Below are 25,404 nucleotides of genomic sequence, written 5' to 3'. Positions count from 1 at the left end.
ATCTTATTAATGAGTGTGAATTTTGTCCAAGCGTGATTTTTTTATGCCGGTTTGTCAGAAGTAAGGTTTGAAATTGTCAATTAAATATTGATGTCAAAGGAAAAAAGTGTTTGTGAAAGAGGTTTGTGTACCACACATTTGTCTCCAATAAATCGCAACATTTAGCATACAAGTATATGCTTGCAATTGTCTAACATTATCACAGTTTTGGTGACAATCAGCAAATATCAACTGTATCAGTAACTGTCCTTGCAAGTAGAGCAAAACTTTAGAGCAAAACTTTATCAAAATCTTTAAATTATATGAAATAGTGAAAAGATCACCCACCTATAGGCCAACGTGAATTAGTTCTTGATTCATTTCTTGAAGAATTGACAGAACATAGAACACTTCAGAAAAGGAAGCATACTATTATGAAGTTGTTGTCATACCAGGCACCTGAACAACTATTACGATAATGATTTTCAAAATGGGCCATCGATAAAATCATGGTCTTTAACCCTTTTCCTGCCAAGTCCATATTTCACCACCAGGTCAAGATGGTTAAAATTAATGAAACACAACGTATTCTATATGATGTATTTTAACATAATACTGTACATTTGAAGGCTGTTGAAAACATAATACTGTAAACTTGATTTTTTTTGGGACAAAAGATGCTATAACATACCAAGCCAAGTGGGTGAAAATACGTCATGTTTTGGCTCAATACCGCTTTTTACTGACTTGGCTGATGGGGAAGTGATACAGTTATTACTGTCTGGCAGGAAAAGGGTTAAAGTGACAATTCTCCAGTTAGCATGCAGCTGTATTGCTTATCATTTCTGAAGCAAAGTTGTGAAGGACTTTATAAACTGATTTTATGATGCAACTTCATGTAATATTTCCTAAAATACTGTTTTTGATTATGTTGCATATATTGTCATTTGATACTCATGCAGCGCTCAGTACTAGGTTGAAACAATCTGTATAGCACTAGTAGCACAAAAGCAGAATTTTAAAGCTCTACAAACATGTCATTTCATGTATTTAGGTTTTGTATGGAAGTGTTTATCATGGGAAATATGTAAGATACAAAATTGAAAATGAAAATTTCTGATTGTTTAGTGGTTAGATCACATGAATCAAACAGAACCCCCCCCCCTCTATCGTCTACTTTGTGTTCAGTTTAACCCTTTTCCTGCCAAGTCGGTGAAAATCCGCTTGAAATTCGGTGTAGCTAGAAGCTGAGCAGCCACGGCCGTTATTCTCCTAAGGCGGTGGAAATCGGGCTACTTTTTGGTACCCCTTTCCTGCCTAGTCGACGGAACTACGTGTAGCAAACCCTTGCTCACGCTAGGGGTGTCGGGTTCGAGGACAGGTTTTGGGCGAGGAACGGCGTTTGCTCTGGAAATGGGTTCACAGGGAGTCAGAGGACAGGGAAAGGTGCAGAAGCTACCCAGCCAGTCCCCCACCCGTTGGGGGACTGGTTTTTTTTTGGGGACGAGTAGCGTACTTGGCAGGTTAGCACGGTGACGTATCCTAGCGGAGTTTGGTCTAACTTGGCTCTGAGCCACTACATAGATTGCGGCCGAAATTGACCGTCTCGGCAATGCTAATCTATAAGGCAACCGCCTAAGACCGCCTCAGCTGGCGGTGCAATTTTTGCCAATGGTGCGAGACGAAAATCACGGACTTAGTCCTGATTGACGGGAAGTGCGGACGGATTTGACGGACTCGGCTTGATTAGTCCCTGACATGGAACTGATCCGAACGGACTTGAGCGACATTTGTGAAGGGTAACCACCGCTTTTAACTGACTTGTTACCTTCTCGAAAAGACTACCCAGTCAGATGTCGGACGTTGTCGGCTACACTTGGCTCTAGACGTTCAAGCCGTGCAACGAAACACACCGCCTCAGCCTTGCCATTCACGAACAAGGCCTCGAAATTCGATCCCATTGTTCACTGACTTGGCGGCTGCGGTTAGGTGCGTGAACCGTTGTTCACCGACTTGTTACGCCTATGTTGTCCCTGTGAAGTTCGGCTAACGGCCGAGTCTAACGGGAGTTGGCAGACCTGTGTTTGGTTTATACCGTGGTATAACCGACTCAGGTAGAGGTACCTGTCGGTATATTCCGAGTTTTACGCACTCGGGCGTCAATGACGGGTCGTCATCACCGCTGATGACGTAGACGTGCTGGCCATGTTATTTGAAGGAGCTATGATTGCCCAACGGATGAGGCTGAGACAGCTGTTGACAATTTTGGTATCCTTCATCTTTGACCGCCTTAGTTGGGTAAGCCGCTCGGAAGGCAACGGTTATGACCTAAACAAGCCGCTGAAGCACTGTTCGTTGCCGTACAAGAACGAGACGGCCAGTCCATTACTGCTTAATGGGCGATCAGTCGGGTTGGCTTGTCACCGACTTGGATGACAATACGCCTTGCTCGGGCGTACTTAGAAGGGACATGAGGTTAAAGATACGGGTTTCCCACCCGTACTGAGCATGGGCTTGGGCCAACGTCCTTGGGTGGCAGGTGCGCATGCCACGTACCCAGCTGGACGGAATGTCAAGTTGAGATGCTAATGACATTGACTTATGGTATGCTAAGTGCTCGAGGGATTTGCATTGCAAACGAGTATTATTAGCATATCAAATGGTACGGACAGGCAATTTACATGACGGGTAGGAATGTCAGCACCGGTTGGTGGCCTGATTGCCGTAGGTTCATTATAATAACAGGTGGCTGCATATATTAACACCCCTGCGTCCAATCATGTCCAGGGCTTTGTTCCCTGTGGCTTTAAAAGGGTGGGACCTGCTAGTCTGTCGACACTGTTCCAGACATGAGCTTGACGGACAGCAAAAGTTTCTGAAGGCGAGCAGACGACTGAAGCTCAAAGATGCAGAGTCTCCGGGCGGTAGTGGTAGCGATCGTTGTGATGTCCCTAGTAAACGTTCGAAGAAGTCGGGCAAGAAACGCGCCCGTAAGGCGAAGCTATCTCCGGCTGGAAAGCCCAGTGGTAAGCGTAAACGTAAGACTGATCGTTCTACCGATGATGATGGTGGGTCACCGGTTGCCAGTGGTTCTCACCCGGCTGCTCCGGGAGAGACTACTTCACCTGCAGAGACATCTGCTGCTCTTGTGGGAGATACTTCACCTGCACAGACTACGTCTGCTGCTGCTAGTGAGACAGTTAGTAACGAGACGGCTGATGCCATTGGTTCTTCCCCGGCTGCTCCGGGAGAGACACCACCTGTTGAGTGCACCATGAGCCCTCATCCTGCGTCAGGAGAGGTTCCTGTGCCCAGTGCGAAAGAGCTTGAGTCCTCGTCATCAGCAGAGGCTGCCCAGCCCGCTCCTGCCATAGTTTCGTGTGCTGCGATGTCCCCGCCGAAAAAGATAGTGCGGAGGGTTCGTTATCAGGATAGCCCACCTGATTTTGAGCCAGATATGATCCTTGATGCCGCTACGGGCGAGTTCAGGCCCAGACGCCCAGACGATGGTGATATCACCGCTGAGTCCGACTCGGAGGTTGACGAGGATGCGGCAGAGGACGATGACTTTTATGACAGGCAGTATGTAGGTGAGGCAAGCTCTGACGACGATGATGACGTTGCTGCTGTGTTGGCGGAGGATGACACCCCTCCTGTCTGGCGTATGTCGGAAACTACCGATGCTAATATATTTGAGGAGATCGATTTTGACCATGAGAGAGGAGGCACTTTCACCTTGCCCAGCCACTCCCGTGAGATCGATTACTTTTTTAAGTTTATTCCAGCTACACTGATCAGATTGGCAAAGGACGAGACTAATAAATACGCCAAGTTCCACCAGCGATATATCGCTAAAAAGATCGATAAATACTGGCGTAACGCTGACTACCGAGAGGTGCAGGCGTTCATTGGCGTCTTAGTCTGTATGGGTATCGACCGTAAATCATCAGTGGAGGATTATTGGTCTAGCGATCCATTTCTGAGAAACCAGGGTATTTCTACTGTGATTACCCGCAGTCGCTTTCAGCAGCTTATGCGATATTTTCATCTGGCAGACCCAGAGAACGATCCACGTCGTGATCCTGATGAGGCACGCCGCCGACGTCGGTGTCAGGAGGATCCCCTTTATAAAATCAATCCATGGATGGAGCCCATAGTTGACAGGTGCGTAAATAATTATAAGATGGGTAGAGAGATCTCCATCGACGAGGGCATGGTGCGATTCAAGGGCCGTTCTAAATTTAAGCAGAGATTACCGCATAAGCCTGACCGAGACGGTTTTAAGATATGGCAGCTATGCGACTCCACCACTGCATACATCGCCAACTTTGCACCGTACCTAGGTGTGAAATTTCGGGATCGGACTGATGGGAGACGGCAGGAGCGAGGTGTGGTGAAAAGAATTACGATGGAGCTGGTCCAGCCATTTTGTGGATATAATCACAGCCTATTTTGTGATAGCCTGTTTAGCACGGTCGTTACTGCTAGAGAGCTGATGGAGACCGGGATCTACATGGTCGGGAGTTTTAACCGCCGTAATCGTCGCACCATGCCCCCTCAATTAATTCCGCCGGGTAAGAGAGAAGCGCCTTCCTCTGTCTGTTGGGGATATGAAAGCCACGACCAGAACGGACTCTCGTCTTAACATCACTGCTTATCAGGATAGTAACGCTCAGGTGCTGATCTTGAATACGGTCTATCCACCCTTGGAGTGTGCGTGCCAGTGGGGGAGGGAGACGAGCAGCGACAAGTGCCTCTGTCGCTGTATAATTATCGCCGGTACATGGGAGGTGTCGACCGAGCCAACCAGAAGCGCAAGTACTTTCACACTGGGCGCAAGAATCACAGATGGTGGACATATCTGGCATGTTACCTGATTGATGTTGCCTTGGTAAATGCATATATATGCTTCAAGCATGTACACCCTGATAGTAAGCTGACCCATAAGATGTTTCATCTGCGTGTCGGGAAACAACTCATTGGCGGTTATTGTGGGCGATCGCAGCCCAGTGTGAGAGAGGTCGAGGCCACCGTTTCTCTTTCCTCGTACATAAATCCACAAAATCAGCCGATGCACGTTGTCAGCCGTTTGGAGGGGCGGCAGAAATGCTGTAAAGTATGCAGCAGAGAGGGTAAGACCACTGCGAGCGGACGACTGTCTGAGACGTCCAAAGGATGTAGTCTGTGCGGGGTTCATCTTCACGAGGGCGGAGTGTTTTGCGGCTTTTCATCATCGCATGATGCTACGAGGTAAGAGGAGCGTTGGCGTGCAGACCTCTACTCACACAGCCCCGACGACACCCATCAGCAAGAGAACCCGACGTAAATAACGGACAGGGGATAGCTTCGCCTTACAGTGGCTTGACTGACTATTCTTAACACGGACCATGATCACATTTTGAGCACGGTTGTGCCGTTTGTTTGTGCTTTACGATCCCGCTGATTGTAAATTGAAACACGGATTATTTTGTACAATCCCCCCGATTGTAATCTTTGTAACACGGACCATGCACTCAGACGTCGAGACAGACTCTGAGATTTATTATTCGGCATAATGTAAATTATTCCCGAATAAAATTATATCTATGGATCGCATATTTTCGTTTGTTTTGTTTTGTTTAGACGGATTATTTTGTACAATTCCCCCGATTATAATTTTTGAAACACGGATCTGCCACCCCCCTTTTTAATTTTTGAAACACGGACCATGCACTCGGACGTCGAGACAGACTCCGAGATTTATGTTCGGCATAATGTAAATATTCCCGAATAAAATACTATCTATGGATCGCATATTTCGTTTGTTTTGTTTTGTTTAGACGGATTATTTTGTACAATTCCCCCGATTATAATTTTTGAAACACGGATCTGCCACCCCCTTTTAATTTTTGAAACACGGACCATGCACTCGGACGTCGAGACAGACTCCGAGATTTATTGTTCGGCATAATGTAAATTATTCCCGAATAAAATACTATCTATGGATCGCATATTTTCGTTTCTTTTGTTTTTACCCCCACTTTCGTTTTTGGCAGATCCGTAAGGACGCTATAGTAATGGATGAACGTGCGTTGTATCACGTGGGAGGGGCACAGCCCAACGGAGGCTGTGCTCGTGCGACGTAGACGTTGTACCGACCATCTGTCATTTGGGTTAGTGCATGGAGCAGTTGCACTGTCCAGAGCTAAGGTGGTACAAAACTGCACCTTAGTAACAACTGCAAAACTAACCTGTTAGGAAACGGTAACACTAACGAGCTAAGTGTGCACTGAACTGGCCAAACTACGTACACGCCTTCCTTCAATGGCGGAACTATGTCGTTGACACTACGTCAAAGTGGACTGCACTGTGCGACTCTTCCAAGTCGTTCAAAGTACGTGGCCAAGTGACACAACCCAGGGGAAACAGGACAGGTTTGAGGGTGCTGCCGCACCCATAGCACTAACCCCTGGGTCTTCTACTAACCCACGAGCGAGGTGATGTTTCCCGGTGTGGCCGTGCGTGCCGGCGAACGAGCTTTACTTCCGCGAAAGTAAGCTAGAAAAGGGCATAAAAGTGCACGTCCCCCGGGGCAAACAACGCCCGTGACCTCGTCATTTTCTGGACACAACCTCATCAGCGGTTGCCCCTCTATACGGGCATGCAAAAATTTTTGAAGTCTAACACGTATATGGTCGGTAATCGTACCCCGAAAATGCGGTATTTCCCGCCAAATGCCTGGCAGGAAAGCGTGCAGGAGAGCCTATCTTCTGTAGACACGGAAAAGGGGGCCGGTTTTGACCGACTTGGCAGGATAACGGACAGGGGCGCTCGGCAGGAAAAGGGTTAATGATGTCGTTGAAACCATTATGTAGAGACACAGGGTGCAAGGAACAATGTTTCACAATGTTGAATCGTCAAATTTGTTACCTTTTATGAAAAAGTAATAGTTTTTACAGACTTCTATAGTAATAAGAGACAGACAGATTTCTTCCCTGTGATGGTTATGGATGATAATTGATATTTCAGTCAAATTGGTTTTCATCTCTGCTGTGTAGCAGTCACAAACATACAGCTGCAACCAGCTGGCCATAGATGTACCTCACCCATGACCAGACCCCTCCATGCTTTTGCTGTACCTCAGACAGTCTATCAACTCATACCCTTCTCAGACTCTAAACAATGTGGGAAGTATAAAAAGAAAACAAAATTAGCATGCCCAATAATGCTCAAATTTTTTCCCCCTTTTCTCAGCAAATATTTAGGTAAGTCTGCCAGCTTTAGGGGGATTAGGGTGTTTACTGTCCAGCACCATGCTGAATTCCATTCAAGATTTTAAAGATAATAAACATTTAACTGTTCATTTGTTGTTCAATGCAGGTGATAAAAACTAAAAAGAACAGCCTGAACAACCGCTTTCTGCCATTCAATGAAATAGAAACTGAGGCTATTCTATCAATTGATGATGACGCCCACCTGAGACATGATGAAATTTTGTTTGGCTTCAGGTAAGTAAAGTGGAAAGAAGAGATGATGAGATGATTAATGAAAAAGATTGTTAAATATTAGGGACTGTCTCAGATTGTCGCACTTTTGTGCTTTTATTTTGTGATCACAAGTTCTTTGTGTGTAAAAATAAAAAAACTGCACACTCGTGCCAACAAATTTTACAGTAACTGTTTCTAGCTCGTTCGTGTCCCAAATACAATTTACCGACAGTAACATTGTATCCTAAACCTTTCATTCATCAAATTATAAAGATAAAAGTATCATTTTTAAATGTGCTAGAAGTGTCTGCCTGCTCTAACCACACCTGGTCATTTCACTCTCACTGTGTTGATGAAACAGCACTGAATTCTGCAGTCTTCACAAGACGCATAATTCTTAGTACAGACATCAACATTTTGCACTTTTGAACTTTCGTTTAGGGGAGGGGGTTTTGACCTAAATGAAGGAATTTCATTTCTTGAACTTATGCGACAATATGAGATGCTCCCTTAGATTCACAACCAATGTGAGTTCTGATAATTAACTATGACTTCAGCTAGCTGTTGCATCCTCAACCTATAAAAATTCAAACAGCTTGTTTGATTCAAAATGCGTTACATAGGGAGAATCAACCCCCACAGGAATAGATTTATGCAGCAACTGTCCAGCCCTGCCACTCTAAAATAGGTAGATCTTGTGATGAGATATTACATGTGGAAATAGCATGAATAGTGTTCCTACAGAATTTCAAAAACGAAAAACACTTGACTGAATTTGAACTGCAGATAAATGTATATGTCTGCATAACTTGTAGAACTTGTTAAATGCCAAACTCCTTGGGAAACTTTAAGAATTTCTGAAATCTCTGTGAGTTGTCCTCACAGTCATACATGTACCTGTACATACATGTCGTATATCAGATATTCTAGAATCAAAGATATAACACTCTTATCAATGGTAAATGCTGTAGCAGCACACTTATGTCTCTGCTGACAATGGGGGATGGCATCAGGGTTCTCCTCAAGGGGATTTTGAGGGGTGGGCCACCCTCCTTGTTTTTCAAGCAAATCTATTCGTATTTTTTAAGAAACACACAAAAGGATACATTTTCACAACAAAGGAATATGTAAATGATGCTGTTTATGTAAATTGGCTGTCTCTCTGATTTTTCAAGCTGTTGAGAACGCTGGTAGTTGATGTGAGTAGAAAGGTGACATTACATGATTATGCTCAGCTGTGGTCTGTGTGGATGTTTAAATCCATGGTTTCCCTGCTGTAGCGTTATGTAGATCAATGAAACCTCTTACAGAGGGTTGAATTCTGTATGAACTTACGAGAATGTTATTGATACCTGGTTCAATTAGCTTCTGTAACAGTTCACTGTTTGTGAAAAGACTGATGACAACAAACCTCTTGGTGTTGTTTTAGTATTTTTTCACTTCCTGCTATCATGTACCAGAATGTCTTTGCCATGCATGGCTTGACTACCCAAGATGCCTTGTGTGAAGGTGGACATTCCAACCTTTGTGCCAGGAACTCAAATAGTACACCTCAAAATACAGATTTCAAATTTTGAGTCAGATTTTTCAGCAACATGATCCCTTGTAATATCTCAGGTGTCGGCTGGCATACTCCCTGTCTGTGGAGACGGCAAAATGTTCCTTGTGTTAGGGTGTTTGTACAGTGATATCAGCACGTGCACAAACATATTGTTGTGTCATCTGTAAATAGTAATCACAAATATTGTTTGGTCCTTGGTTGATTGAAAATCTCACCCAGCTGATATGTAAACAAAGATTGGAAAGAATTAATAAATACAACAAATATCTGTGTATTCATTTCCCTGGAGATAACCTACCCTCCCCTCGCTCCCAGCAGGTAACCCTACCTCCCCTTACTCCTACTAGCAGGTTACCCACCCTCCCCTTATTCCTAGCAGGTAACCTACCCTCCCCTTACTCCTAGCAGGTAACCCACCTCCCCTTACTCCCAGCTGGTTACCCATCCTCCCCTTACTCCTAGCAGGTAACCTACCCTCCCCTTACTCCTAGCAGGTAACCTACCATCCTCTACTTTTAGGAGGTAACCTACCCTCCCCTTACTCCCAGCAGGTTACCCACCCTCCTCTTACTCCTAGCAGGTAACCCACCCTCCCCTTACTCCTAGCAGGTAACCCACCCTCCCCTTACTCCTAGCAGGTAACCCACCCTCCCCTTACTCCTAGCAGGTTACCCACTCTCCCCTTATTCCTAGCAGGTAACCAACCCTCCCCTTACTCCTAGCAGGTATTTAACCAACTCAGTTACCCTCTTGATCAGTGGTGAAGGTCGAGTGCCCACACACAACTGTCAGACCCTCCTGCCAACCAGGAATATTATGGCTAATGTACTAGCGGTAATATTCTGTTGTGTTTCTGTTGATTGAGATGCCGTAAATGTACATGTACAACATAAGTTTCAAGTCTCAATAAGAAGTATTATTAGATATTATGAGGTTATCATGAAGATACCGCAAAGGATGCACGAGGACATTGGCGCAGTGTATCGCCCGACGCGAAGTGGAGGGCGATGCGCAGCGCCAATGTCCGAGTGCAACCTTGTTATTATATATATTATGCATATCTCTGACAGAAAGCTTGCTACAGATCACTTCAAGTATTATGTGTGCAGTTGTAGTTGTAACCATTTGCTGTTGGAGTAGTCATGGAATGACCCTGGATATGTGGGCACTACTTTTTTCAGCACTTTTTCCAGCTGATTCATTCATCCTTGACTACAAATTATTACCCCATGGCGTGTTGACTTTTACATGGCCGACCTCGTGCTCGGCTCAAATAGTTTCTACCTTTTTGGTAACATGACACCGCTGTTACAAAATGTCAGAACACTGGACTCCCAGCGTGTTCAACTCCTGTGAGACTGAAGGCAGATGATATGGTGTAACTGTGTACAGCATACTGTACTTGATGATCCCGTGAAACAGAATATTCAATTCACTGCCATCTTTACAGGCAGGATCAATATGTAACATACCTCATATCAGTTTGATCAGGTTTTACATTCTGCAACTGACGATGACAGAAAACAGACGGATTGTAAACAGAGGTTTGGTGTTAATTTCTGTTTTCAAAACTTGATTTTCACGTGACATGGCTAAAATCTTACACAGATTCTTTAATATTCCAGTGCTTTCCTAAATTCTTCTCCACTTCATTAGTTTTCAAGAACGAGTCGTATGTTATACATGGAGAAATTCAAAACTTTAAGTCGGCTGTAAAGCTGCATGCCAAAACTCTTGACTTCAAAACAAGGTTTGCTTTGCGTAGTATTACTTATTATCACACACCTGCACAAGGTTGGGCAATTTAAATGGATTTGTGCAAGTTTATGATGCAAAAGTTTCAATGCACACTGTGTATGGAAATTAGCAATAGTCCTTCAGATAAGTCCCTAGCACGGTACTGCACAATTGCTCAGCAACAGATGTCAGTAATGTTTCATAGTCTCGCATGTGTTTTTTTATGTATATGAAAGAGTATTTCAAACAATAATATTCCATACAGACTGCAAGAACTTACTTTTTTCACCTCAGAATATTATTACATGTAAAATTTGCATGATATCAATATGTTAATATTTGTGTATTTGCTTTGAAATGAGTAACAGAGAATGTGTTACTGCAAAGATATTTCTCTGTGTTTCGTGTCACATGGTTTTGATGCTAAGCACCTGGCCTAAACTTGTGACCATAGAGAACGTTCTGCATAGAGAAGCCCTGCAGGAGTGTGAGCAATTTAATCCAATGTCGGTAAAACTTGCCAGAGTTATGGTTGGAGGGGCATTTGCTCAATGTATCGGCGTTCATTGATGTTTGACGATAAGCCACATGCGAGACCTGAATGTGAACTTCAAGACCCCAAGTTGCCCTGGAGCTGGGCTGACAAGTGGACAAGTGATATCTTGTTCTATTTGTAGTTGAGATTTTGTCAATGGGTTCATTCAACTCTTCCAAGGCCACCGTTTGTAAAACAAGCACAAGTCAAATACAAACACCTGCGCAGAGAGGCAGGTCGTTTCAGTGGTGTACAAATTTTGACAGATAATAGAAATAAAGCCCCAGGTGTGTTGGATTTAAATTAGAAACGGTAGGCAACATGGCTGGCCAGTTGGAATTTCATACCAGCACCTGGAGAGATTTAACAATGGAGGGCCTTGCACTCAGATGAAGTTATACTCTTGCAGGAATACAACACAAAAGTTTTTAGTTTTTTTGTCAATTGTTTGTTGATCGCCTGTTCAGAAATTGTAGGAATAAACAGATGTATGCAGATAATTTCAAAAGGCTGAAATATTTGCATTGTTAACTTCAAGAACACATTAGTGATCCTCTGAAATAGATTTCTAGAACATTGTCAAGGAGAGTCTTAGGGAAAAGGACTCAACAGTATACAATTTCACAGTCGGTAGTGTTTGATTTCAGGAAAGATGTTTACCAAATGTTGATTTCCGAGTTGCTGTGTTTGTTTTTTGGCATGGATGTTTACTAAACACTCTTTTGATACATAAGTTTTTGACACAGAAAGATGTTTATGGAACGGTTTCTCCCTACTGTGTTTTGTTTCAAAGGAGATTTGTTTATGAAAGCTTGATTTCAAACGAGATGTTTGGTTACAGAACTGACGTTTAGCAAACGTTTATCCACAAACTATTTTGTATGGGAAAAGGAGTACAGAGACTGCTCTCCAAATGTTGATTTCTCTTCTGTTGTGTGTAATTTCATCAAGATAGTTTACTTAACTGGCCTATACAGCTATTTTTGCTATGACATTCATGGGTAATGGCCAGGTGCTATAGACATCACTTGATTGGTTCTCTATTCATTTGTGAAAAGATTTCTTTCGCTTCAACACACAAACACCTTTTTTAGACTCATTTTTGTTCACTGATATAAACGTATTCCCAAAGAATTCTATGTATCTGTATGGTTCATTGAGCCCTGTTAAAGGAAACCTAAGTCCAGCGACATTGACCGTTTATCCCTTCCAAAATCACCCTTGAATAAAATGCAGCTCAAATTTGCAACATAATTGCACGCGCTGACGACTACGGAGCGACGAAAAGAGAAGTTGAAGTAGACGACATTTATGGAAATGAGCTCGGAATCCCATGGGCGCGAAAGGGCTCATGGGAGAAGCGTGCGTGACGTCATCGGTGATACACGAACGTGTGTGACCGCTTACCAAAGCATTGGAGTCTATGACTGCAGGAGTGCAGTTCTGCACGTTACGACTCTTTAATTCTCATCAGTAGCATAAAAAATTATTAACTGTTGTTCAGTTGAGTGCAAAAATCACTCAAGGAAGAACAAACGGAGTCAGCTTTTATCGTCGTCCCACAGAACAGCTTTTTCGAAGACAGTGGCTAAAGAAAGTCGGGCGAGTTTTTAAATCTCAAAAGATACAGTTATGTTCTACTTCTTTCAGGATGATTTTATAAGGGATTTCGGGACTCTGATACCGATACAAGACGGTACTACACAATGCGGTTCGTATCTTGACATGCTGAGTCAGCCTACTATCGCCGGTTTTAACCAGATAAATGTTAATATTGGCGATTTCGGGACTCTAAAATCCGAAGACGAAACTACACAAAGCGTCTCTCATCTCGACAGCCCGGATCTGCGAAATCGCTCTTATATACACGATTAATATAGGCGATTTCGTGACTATATCTGGTAATATTGATATTACAAGATACTGGAATGACTTCTTGCCTATTCTCGACCGCGGAGAGACGTCACTAGGTGAAACGCATACGAGCGAGGTGAATGAGAGATCAGACGATACAGAAGAGAGAATGATACAGAAATTGTGTGGAAAAAAGCAGAACTAAAAGTTATGTCATTTATGTATATTGAAACTTCGAATATTTCTTTGGTGGTTGAAAAATTCAAACTTCCAACGGCGCTGACGCAAAAATGACGTAAGAATCCGCAAGTACCGGATGGCCCGCGGTCGAGAATGATGTGTCTCGATCGGCACGCCGGGTCTGAGAAATCGCCGATATTATATTTACCCAATAAATATCAATTGCACCGGGACTCCTAGGCTAATATCGATATCGATACCAGACGATACTAGATTTACGTGCACTGTGTGGTGTCGGCACGACGGGTCTGCGAAATCACGGATATTTATCCGATAAATATCGGCGACTTTGGACATAAGCTTTCCCCACACAAACAAAACATTACCGTACACACTAATCCAAACCTCCCTACAAATATCCGAAGCGAAACAAACATTTCATTAACACAAACAATCGGATAAGAATGTAGGAACACATTTTTGCAACGAATCAAACACAAACTCGACACAAAAACATTTTGGATAGTTAGGTGGGGAGCCTCTTTCACATTTTTTACACCCGACCACCTCTGTCCGACTCTTAGTTCATAGCATCCGTGGCCGATAGTCAAGAATACTGTATGTTTTACATTATTAGAATTATTCATGCACGAAATACATTTTTTACATGTAAAGGATTTTTTTCATTAAATTTCCACACGAACTTTCATACACTACAATCGGAACTTCGTCGAGAGGGCCAATCAGATATCACCGTGAGTTGGGGATTGCCGTGCAGGAATAACATTCTTTACATGTAATACATTTTTACTTGGCGATCGAGACCTGAACAGAGGACATATCGGACATCGTCGAGAGTTTTGGCTGGTCTTGTATGAAATGCATTCTTTACAACAATATAGACGATACTATTGTTTTAAATAGCGGGCAAATATCCATTATATCGGAGATTTTCATCACTTTGTAGATCTGAGTATAAAGCCCGACTTCCTAAGTTCGACACCAACTTCGAAAAAAAGACGACGCTATACATTTGTCAAATTGCGAATAAATATTTTCCGATATACCGTATATTGAAGATTTCGCAACCTAAAAGATCTGGCTAAGCTCGACTTACGTATCATTCACGAACCAAAAATTAATTTTAAGGGACTGATAAAGAAAACTCTGTTTTAGAAACGTAACGCTGAAGGATCGCAGAGTCACTCAGTGTCAGGTCTCCAATCCAGTTCGGGGTCTGTACAAGCACAGTGACTCCCTCCGCGAACGATGTGTGGAGATACTTTCCCATTATTACATATCTTGGTTCAAATTAGTATGGTTTGATTTTAGTGTGGGGAAAGTAATACTCGATGTCAGAAATATCGCTGTCCGAACTCTCCAGAGTCGTCTTACGAACGCGCTAAACTGTTCACGGTACTCCTCCAGCTGCAAGCTACAATGATCGTCTGTATCGCCGATGACGTCACGCACGCTTCTCCCATGAGCCCTTTCGCGCCCATGGGATTCCGAGCTCATTTCCATAAATGTCGTCTACTTCAACTTCTCTTTTCGTCGCTCCGTAGTCGTCAGCGCGTGCAATTATGTTGCAAATTTGAGCTGCATTTTAATCAAGGGTGATTTTGGAAGGGATAAACGTCAATGTCGCTGGACTTAGGTGTTCCCTTTAAGCTGAATACACCTGTATTGAGTGTGAAATAGTCGTACATAGATACTTGACAAAGCTGTCTACTGCTAACACTTTCCCATCAAAGTTCGATACAATCTGTTGTTTTCCTTTTGCAAAACAAGACCTCCACGGATAAAAATTGCAAAAGCAAAATAGTTGAAGTGGCAGCAGACAGGTGTACCGGTACACATCAACATTTTTTAGGAATATGTTTTCCGATTTCTATAATCTACACCTTGCTCTGAAAATCAGAGCTCGCAATTTATGACATATTAAATAATTTATCAATAATTGTTGTTATGTTCATATAAAATGCAGTTTCTTGTTCTACTTTCAAAATCACAGCGCATAAGTGTGACTGTTTTTCTGACAATCCTAATGACAATATAGTCAATAGTTACTGCTTTTGTCCCTGAAAACTTGACAGGTGTAATTGGTAAAATTCATGTACACAGTATTATGGATACTACAGAATGCATACTGAAGCAATATGGTTGTCAAACATACCACTTATCTATCATGGGACTCACAGTACAACTAGGATAAATGTCTTCTGTTGCTGTCTTATTTACAAGTTCTTAGCTGCTTTGTGCCGAACATTTATCGTCTTAACTCCAAACAAAGCACTTGGTTTTCTATAGAATCAGATCAGTGGAAGAATATCATTTCCTCATTCCTGCATATTTAGCATCATTTGATTTTAGGAGTATAATAAAATGTGAATTCCCTGGTCACACAGTGTTGCGGATGGCAATGATTTTTTTACGGTGAATTCCTCCATCAGCAACGTCATATTTGTGAATACATGCTGATTTGTTTCCCCACTTTAAAATTCTGAAATCCTGTTTTACAAATGATTAAACCTCCCAAGCAGCTCTGTTGTGATCTATGCTGTCATTTCTGAAGGTTTTGTGAAAAATTTCCTTTGAAATCATCTTTGTGCATTCCGCTGTTACCTGTCGCATTCAGACGCTCACCACCCATGTTGACTGTTGCCTTGGCAACAGCCTACCAAACAGATGAGAACATAGCCATTCAAATCTCCCTTCTTACAGACATGTTATGTCCACAATCAGCTCATCTTATTGTCTGTTTCAAAAGCCATACATAATACCTTTCGTCTAAACCTGAAAACATGCCTTGTGCCGCCTGGCAGTCAAATGGCATATTCTATAATCGTCCCTAATCACTTTGTACTTTAAATATGGTATTTATCTCAGAAATAGTCAGAGCAGTTTATTTGATGTGTAATGGCTTCGTTGCCCCGACACCAGCTTTAATAACACCCAGGCATTCCTCATTTTTTGGTGAACTTTGACCCATGATTATCTGGAAGAACATCAATCAGCCTGTAAGAAAACCCACAGAAGTTTGTACATGGATTTATTTTTTGACTATCAGTAGTTATGGCAGACTTACATTCCCCTACGGAGGTGGTGTTACAGCTGTAGTAGGCTTTCCTTGTCAAAGTCTTGCTTAAACCTGGTTTTCTTTAATCGAGATAAATGACACGGCTTATGGAAGCCCTTTGTGTTTAAGGTATCCGCATTTCATGGGAATACTTAGCCTTGTATCCATAGGTAGAGGTGGCCACCCATATGTCTTGGTGATATTTTAGAGTGCTGGTTCAACTTTTCACTGCGCAGTGCAAATGAATGCTTTGGGTTTGCTTGTGTCTTGGTAATCTTATTACCTCACTTGGTTTTCAGTGAACTGAATGATACACTTTCACTGTTGAATCTGGCAGGAAATGTGGAATCTGCTCACAAACCATCAAGACATCTCCATTTTCTTGATGGACATCATGTAACATGATATCACTTGTAAACAATAAATCATTCATGGGAAGAAAAAGGAAAATCTGTGGAATAGAAATATTCTAAACAAGATTAGTCACATGAACAGAAACTGAAAAATGGTTTTGAATATATGAGTATGTGCTATGCCTAACAGCAGTCTGGGAAGATGACCAAAAATTACCCCCTCTTTCAAGATCAGATGATCCATTTCAGATTGTAACAATTGTAAAGATACAATTCTACACCTTTTGTCTTCTTTTTTGGATTATCTCTAGTCTGTATAATTTTCTTGCACAGACATACTTGACTTCTACACTGATCCAGATAACAGATGTCAGTCATAGTTTTAGTGTTTATTCATTGTTGAAATGAAAAGAGTGGCTAAAAAAGATTTATTTATTAAAATGCACGGAAGATAGCTCTTTCAACAATTTTTCTCATCAAAGAGTGTCTAGTAGACAAGCAGGTAGATTGTTTTTCTCTTGAATGTACATGCATCCCATAATCCTCTCCTTCATGGTTTCCATGTTGAGATCCAGCATTAGTACTTAATATTCACTGTAACAGTGGAAGGTTTAGATACAGATGAGAACTCACAATGTAGGGCATTGATACCAGATAAAGAAACAACTCCCAGTATGCTCCTCCAGTGTTGACACTGTTACAGTCCAACTGCTCTTTGAGAAAAACAGTTATTATTTGCCGTGGCGGTGGGCTTTGGAGTAATTCTCAGCTGCTGAAGTGCCAGACAAATAATTATGGCTCTGAGAGACCTGTGTTGATTGATGAGAATCAGACACGCTTGGAGATACTGAAGTAAAGTAGAATAATACAGAGATGTGTGGTTTGCATAACACACACTGATGGGAAAAATTTCTGTGTTGTAATTTGGACTTTCCTGTTATGACATGGCTAATTTCATCTTCAGTTTCTGTTTGTAATCTAAGTAATTCATCATTATTTATCAATGCTGGATATGATCACAGTTTCCATGTACGTTTTCAAGTCAACCTTGTCAATTTCACTGCATATTTCAAATTCAGTAATGTCAATTTTGTAATCTCTTTCCCACTTTGTATGGCCAATTTCCCTTTCTGTCTGCCATTTTGACAATCTTAAGTGACTATCAGCAAGCCATTTCAGCTGGCAAGAATGATGCCATCTTGTGATGTCTCTCGTCACATCATGGCCCCAGTGTTTCATAAAATGTTTTACGTAATAGCTGACATTTATCCAATGACAATCAAGTAGACATCCTATCCCTGCTTCATTTGTCCAGCAAAGCCAGCTTTTCCTCTCAAACAATAGGATTGTGTCTGTCTGAGGTAAGAAGTTAAGACCCATACGTCATGCTTTGTGCCCTGAAGATCTTCCCAATATACTCCAAGGTGACCCACTTTCAATGCCCGCTGGTGACCTCATTCCGGAGATGCTGGAATGCATTCATCCGGAAGTCAGTCCCCCGGAAACTGATTCTAATCCCATCAGCTTTGCGGTTTGGTTTGAAGTTCATTGTTTGGGTTGGATCCATATTAATGTCAATGGGGGTGGTATGTGTGGTTTCTGTCAAAGAATCAAAAGATAACACTGTGTTGTACGCACACATCAATATAAAAGATGATGCCCCAACATTTTAAGCTAGAGCGTGCCTCAGGGAGGCTCTAAAATCTCTACAACTCTTTTCTGGTCTAACACTTGTGGGGGCTCATTCTGAAGCTGTTTGAGAAAGAAACAGTTTCACTGCCTTAGTTTAGGAAAATGTTATTTTTCCCCTTAGAGTTAACACAGGGATGGCAGCCATTTGAATTTCAAATATCAGTAAATGTTAGGTAATTTGCTTCTCTAGTTCTAAACTTTGGAAAGTGACCGCTGATTTTTAATCTTGTTAAGAGAATTATTCTAAGTAAAAGAATGATTGAAAGTTTCATTTAGGAAAGTTTGAGCAAAAGTTTGAAGTCTTTCACTTTCAAGGCGCGTACTACCTTAATAGGAAGAGTATCAGCATTGATCTGTTGACATGCGACATATTGCAAAGTAAATGATCCGTGTGACACTAGAGTATGAGGTTGCCGTATGATCCAAATCCAAAGAAAAAGGAATTTGAATTCCCACCACGCCCTTTCCTTCGATGATAAGAGGACACAGGTGTTTCCTTATTGTCGGTGTTGACTTTGCAGTAGTGGGTCACTTCACTGTGTAAACTTCAATGTACATGTATAAAATTCACTGTGTAAACTTCCGATGATGAAGTTTGCAAGTGTTTGCACCGTACAAGCAACCATCTTGTGTACAGAGATTGGTAAAATACTCTGGATTATTCTTTCAGCAACTTTCAGAGTAGCATTTCTTGAACGTTGTACGTCAGCACAGCTTATAAGAAAAAAAATTCCCTATTGAGAAAAAACTCCATGGCATGTCCGTATTTTGTGGATAATCTAGGATTTATGAAAACAAAAACTAGAGGAAGGATACATGTACAATGGTATCTGAACCATCCAGTCTTAGCTGCTAATTCATCCTTAGAAGATGTTAAATCTGGCATGCGATGTGATTTGCTGCGGTGGGTGATGCTACAAATAGTAACATGTTGACAGACACATAATGTATTGCTAGTATTAGTCCAACTAACTGAAAGTCTCCAAGGCAGCGTCTATTCACTTACTTTCAATACAACGGCATTGCATTCACCAAGAGATGTTTATGTATTTGTTCTACAATTGTATGAGAAATGGAAAAGTAAAGTTTAATTTACAAACATTTTCACAAATTTTACAACTTGAATTTAATCCTCTTTCTCCCAAGTTGTATTTATTTCTGTGGTTTGTCAATGGAGCCTGATAGAAAGAGGATTAATTTGGAAACAGTTTCTAATGCTGATGTCGATGTCAAACTTCATATACAAATTTTGACATTATACATGTACATACAAATCTGACCATTGAACACAATGCGATGAACTGACTGTTTGGCATTCACTCACCAATACTGGCCAGTAAGTTTGTTTAAGACACCTGTTTGTAAAAAATAAAAACAGCTTGTTCAAGTATGGCAGGTAGATTTAAATTTGCACGTCTTTCTTCGTACCAACCAGGTCATATGTGGTGACATCACCTCCCACACAGCTAGTTCCTGTGAACTCTCAGCTAAAACAGTGCTGTCGGCTTTTAGAAAAAAAAAATTATGAAAATCTGTCAATGAAGAGACTATGCCATTAGGGCTGTAAAGTCTTATGGAATGTTTTTTTATTCATGACATCATTTATACAATTACATGTACGTGATGGAACACTATGAAGAATGCCGTAATTAAATAGAGTGCCTTTCTTGTATGTCTTTCAAAGTTCATAATAGCAGTTAGGGGATCATGATAATTCCATATTTTACTTCCTGGACTTCACAATTTTAAAAGGCTTCTCACTTTTTTTTGTCTCGTCTGTCATGTAGATGCAAAAGAAAGAAATTTTTGATCTTAAATTTATCATCATGTGGCCTTACTCTTTGTGAGCAGTAGTTCAATCCCTGCTGGTGCAGCCATTTGGTAAAGTTGATTATTCAATAGATACTCCTGGCACAGTTAACTAACTGAATTTTACATATTTTGCAGAGTGTGGCGTGAAGCTCGTGACCGAGTAGTTGGTTTTCCCGGTCGATACCACGCCTGGGACACAAACTTCAACAATGGCTGGCTGTACAATTCCAACTATTCCTGTGAACTCTCAATGGTGCTTACTGGTGCTGCATTCTTTCATAAGGTAGGGATGCCTGGACCTTCTCTTGCCAAAAAAACAACCAACAGAAAAGTGTGATTAATCTGTGTTAAAATCAACAAGATAGAGCCTCCTGTGTGTTTGCTCAAACCAAGTTGCCAGTTTGGCTCAATTTGTTTTAGATTCCGAATAACTGATAGCTTCTCCAAGTTTACTTAAGATACAAGTACTTGTAGCAGCAAAAGTATGTTTCTGTTCAACATTAGATATTGCTAACATAACACGTGATAGACTTTTTCACCTGAGGTGGATTTTGGTCTTGCAGTGTGCTAGCTCAACTTTGAACTCTTTTGTTTCGTAACAAACCTGTAACATTCAATGCTCTAGTTGAACATTTGCATGTTGTAGACACTTTCTGATGATTGTGTTGAATACGGTGCTGTTCTGTAGATAGTTATTTCATTCAGCTTAATTTTTGAGGTTGTTCTCAGTGCACAAACATTGTAGCAATGAAGATCTGTAACATCTTCAAAATTTCAAAATTATTTCTGTCCTTTTATGACATATATTTTCAGTGTACTAGTTTTGTTATAAAGTTGTAGTACTGATGCAGTTTTTCTATATCTATGACAAAGTCACAATGCAAAGAAAAAAATCAAGTAAAAGACGATGACAAAACTCAGTGCATAGAAATTTAATCCTTACCTCTTATATTGTGTGACCCAATCATACCCTCTGTTACATCATCAATGGTGGTATTTTACTGACAACACGGCCTCTGATTGGTTCTTTGCAGTACTATGCATACCTCTACACATACTGGATGCCCAGTGCTATAAGAGACATGGTTGATGAATACATTAACTGTGAAGACGTTGCCATGAATTTTCTAGTGTCACACATCACCAGGAAACCCCAATAAAGGTCAGTGTTCTTACATAATTTAACTTCAAGGCTGAGGGGGATCTAGTATCATGTGGTTTACTTGGAGTTCTGTAAACCACACAAGTGCCATGTAATAGGTACAAGATATGGTTAATGTTTGCCATTCAGGCTTCAAGCTGCAACGGTGCTTTCAAGCACCTAAAACTGGTTCACGGGACACTGGTGTTAAGTTTGGTTTGGGCACACACTGAATCTATTATAAGAGTATCAGTGTTGGTTGTCAAATACAAGAATTGCAGGTATTCACCTGGTGTCAATCAGACTAGTTAAAAAATACAGCTTACTAAATCAAAAGATGACCATTTCAAAGGGACATGCTTGTGGTTTGATGTCCTCTCCATCCATTTGACAGTCGAGGGTGTAAATTATCAGAGTAATTGATAAATGTACTTTGTCAAAATCTTTCATTTCAATCAGAAATACTACAATGCACGTACTGCTAACCCTATATACTTTGATTACATTGTGTGTGTACTCTCACATAAAGATTGTTTCAAGAAGGCCTTTCCAGTGTTTTCACTAGTGAATTGTCCTTTCCAAATCCTGATTTAGGTCTTCATATTTTTTTCCCACTTCCAGGTCACTTCCCGATGGACGTTCCGGTGTCCGGGATGTCCCCAAGCCCTGTCCTCGGATGACAGCCACTTCCAGGAACGCCATCGGTGCATGAACTTTTTCACAAAAGTATACGGCTACATGCCATTGCTATACACGCAGTTCAGAGTGGATTCTGTTCTTTTCAAAACAAGGCTTCCTCATGATAAACAAAAGTGCTTCAAGTTTATTTAAAGTTATCAACAAAAGAGAGTGATCAAGAAATTTCAAAAAAGAGGAGTGGCGGAAAGATTATATCGAAATGAAAAATACTGGAATATTTTTGTAAATCTGATGAAGATATATTATCGCATGCATGATGTTCTCATGTTAGGGATGTCCGACAGTTGTAATCAGTAAGGATTATCAAATGCCCAAGTAGCTGTGACCTTTACCTTTTGACCCAAGATGATCAGAAGCTGCCCAGTGGTAGCTCTGACTTCTGACCTTATGAAAGACTAGTGTATTGTGATTATAAATTTTGACTTCAAAAATACCATATTTTCAGGTGGAGGTCACTTTTGATGACCTCTGACCTGGAAAGATACTGTTCTGATGAATACAAAAGTGAATCCTTGCACTTCAACCCCCTTTCTGAATGTATCAGTCCAACATGAGACAAATGTCTCCTTTGACCCCACTACTTCATGAGAGGCTGAAAAGAGAGACCAGATACCAGTATACAGTCCTTCCAAAAGTTACAGCTGTTTGGTCCTTGGATGGTCAAAAATCTATAAAAGTGTGCTATTCTGAATACCAATGCTCTTGTCCAGGGAGGTTTGTAAAGTTATCATGAATGTGATGCATGTGTGTACATAAATTATGTTTAGTCTGAATTATAACCTATTTATTAGAGAAATCTCATCTAGGTAGATAGACCTAATACAATTAGTCAAATATTGGGGATTGTAAATCTTCAGAAATAATGTTCTGATTTCTTTACGATCAACTCACATTATGAAACATCAACTCATCCCATGCTCCGTATTTTTAAGCTCCCTGTTTTATGCCAGTAAGTTTATTGATATGCTAATTATTGCAAATATATGCGTAACCTGCCACATGAATAAACCCATTCTTGCAACACATAGGAGAAATTCAGGTTTAAAGAAGTTGCATATCTCAAAGGAAATAACGGCTCAAATGTATTAACTTGCCACGATTTGATTACAAATTTCTATTATATATTGTTCTTTATAAGCGATTACCCTCTGAACATTTCGGAGAGTGGCCCATTTGACAGCACATTAATAATAAGTGTTACCACAATAATGGGCACACAGCTTGAATGTTGTTCCCAAGCGCTTTTAGCCAGGAAAGTAAGCATTTGAGTACATTGGTTACGAAATATTTGAATTATATATTTATCAGTCTCTTTCAGTTTGTCAAGTGTATATTCTTTTCCTTGTCTATAATTAATTCATTTTCAATTTCTGCATGTTTGTGTTTTTTTAAAACAAGAAAACTCAGGTGTACTCAGCGTTGTTTCGTGTTTGTATTTGTCCACTCATACCAAATCCCTCTCCGCAAGCCCCAAGCTTCGTCAATAAAAAAACAAAAGCATCAACAAAAATAAAAGTTATATTAACAAAGTATTTGCCTATTGTGCCTGTGAAAATTGGTCAAATCTGGTCATTTCACACGATTTGTTTGGACCAATACTTAAAGCAAAAATGACAAAGTCATTTGTTATCTGATTTGGAAAAAAGTCGGTCATTGGTAGAGTACTATAACAAATATCATTAGGAGAAATTTTTTCTGAATTTGTTTGTAAATGGTAAGTATTTCTTTTAAATGCATGCAACATTTATGTTCAATACACCATAAAGCAAAAGTTGTTTGCTACTTAGGTGACACATCGGTGCTTGTAATTTCACCCCCAGCTGTGCTGTCCATGCAATCACACACTGACTGTTAAATGAAGTTGTCAAAGGAAACGAGTGGAGATACTGGAGATACAACAGATCTGTAAACCCTCCATTTCACATTTTAAAAACAGATTTTATTTCAAGATGTTGTTTTTTAAATACGATAATACAGAATAGAGTGAGAGTAATGTCTAAAGGGTTTTATTTCATTAAAAATTCCTCCACAACTTTATGTTTGCAGAGTGGTAATTAAGTTGTTTGCAACAGATTCTGTCAGGAAATCTTGTGACATTTCAAGATTTGTTTATTCAACATTTATTACATCTCACGTAGATGCCTGTGATTTGAGAACTAAATTGGCAGAAACAAAGTATTACTGACTTTGATGCTTTGCCATTGCTGTCCCTCAGACTACCCCAACTGGTCCATAATCATCAATGAAAACCATGGATTTTGGCAAAACAATGTTCAATTCTAGGTATTAGCCTCAAACATACGCATTTACCATACACTGTCATCAACAGGAATAGACTAGCAAGATTTGCAAAGCACGTAACAGCTGTACATGAACAAGTACAGTATAAAGTTCAACTTCTGGTACTCTGATAGCAAGCTATGCCATGTATGTTTATGATGTCTGGGTTGCACATTGCAAAACAAATACCCATAAAAGATTTGTAATACATTTTGCATCATTTACCATTGCATTGCCAGAGTACATGTATTTCTTTCCAGTGTTAGCGTTCTCTTTTGAAATGCGGTTGACAGTGACACAATAACGTAAGACAGCCTGGTAGTTATTTACTGTTAAGTACATACCGGTATTGGTCTTGTGGGGGCGCTATACAGCATTCATCTGTGTTCTCTGTCATGTCAGGCCTTGCCAAGTGCAGCATCTCGAAAGGTTATATCTGATTGTTATACTGTCATTAGGAACAGGAACTCAAGGAGTCTGAAATTAGCTGTTGAGTGACTGATTGATTCCTTGTAATTAATTCAATAAAATCAATGAGTTCAGCCAACCAATTGGTTAAAGGCTACTGAGTTGATGCACAGAAGCCCTACTGAGGTTTGAAAAATGCATGCACAAGTCAAAGCTTTAGACAACCACTTGTTGGCTTCCCATTCATCATGGAGGTATACGCAAGACTTATCTCCATGCATTAATGGGTGGCTTCTTTCAACCTTCAAAAGGCGAAGTTTGGTAAAATCTACCAGCCTTGATTTTTCAAAAAACATTTGATGTCTGCATCTAACGTAACATGCAGATAATTAATTCTGTTCATGGTGAATGTACCCAAAACAGCACAAGCTCTAAAAACGACCTGAAGTCAACTGTATGGTATCAACTGATATTTCAGCTCACAGGAGTCAATCCTACACGCTGATTTAATACAGTCAGCCTTGTGTTCAACATTATCCAAATGTTGGACTCTTCGGTTTCCTTTGGAAATTAGCAGATCACAAGATGGCCTGAGCGGATCATAATCTGACTCTCTGCCACCTAGACC

General features: G+C 40.9%; 1 protein-coding gene across 3 annotated transcripts in view; it reads left to right on the top strand.

Annotated features, from left to right (window-relative positions):
- LOC139116094 (exostosin-like 3) overlaps positions 1 to 24,120 on the top strand; it is a 50,314-nt gene extending 26,194 nt beyond the window's left edge. For all 3 annotated transcript variants that reach the window (XM_070678631.1, XM_070678632.1, XM_070678633.1), the window contains exons 4-7: positions 7,339 to 7,466; positions 20,384 to 20,531; positions 21,283 to 21,410; positions 22,011 to 24,120. In XM_070678631.1, the coding sequence (XP_070534732.1) occupies positions 7,339 to 7,466; positions 20,384 to 20,531; positions 21,283 to 21,408 (402 nt within the window). In that variant the 3' untranslated portion in view covers positions 21,409 to 21,410; positions 22,011 to 24,120. The remainder of the gene's footprint in view (positions 1 to 7,338; positions 7,467 to 20,383; positions 20,532 to 21,282; positions 21,411 to 22,010) is intronic.
- Positions 24,121 to 25,404: the final 1,284 nt, after the last annotated feature.

Source organism: Ptychodera flava, chromosome 17, assembly GCF_041260155.1.
Source record: "Ptychodera flava strain L36383 chromosome 17, AS_Pfla_20210202, whole genome shotgun sequence".
NCBI classification, from domain to species: Eukaryota; Metazoa; Hemichordata; class Enteropneusta; family Ptychoderidae; genus Ptychodera; species Ptychodera flava.
Note: the sequence above shows the minus strand (reverse complement) of the source record. Positions and strands in the feature narration are given on the sequence as shown.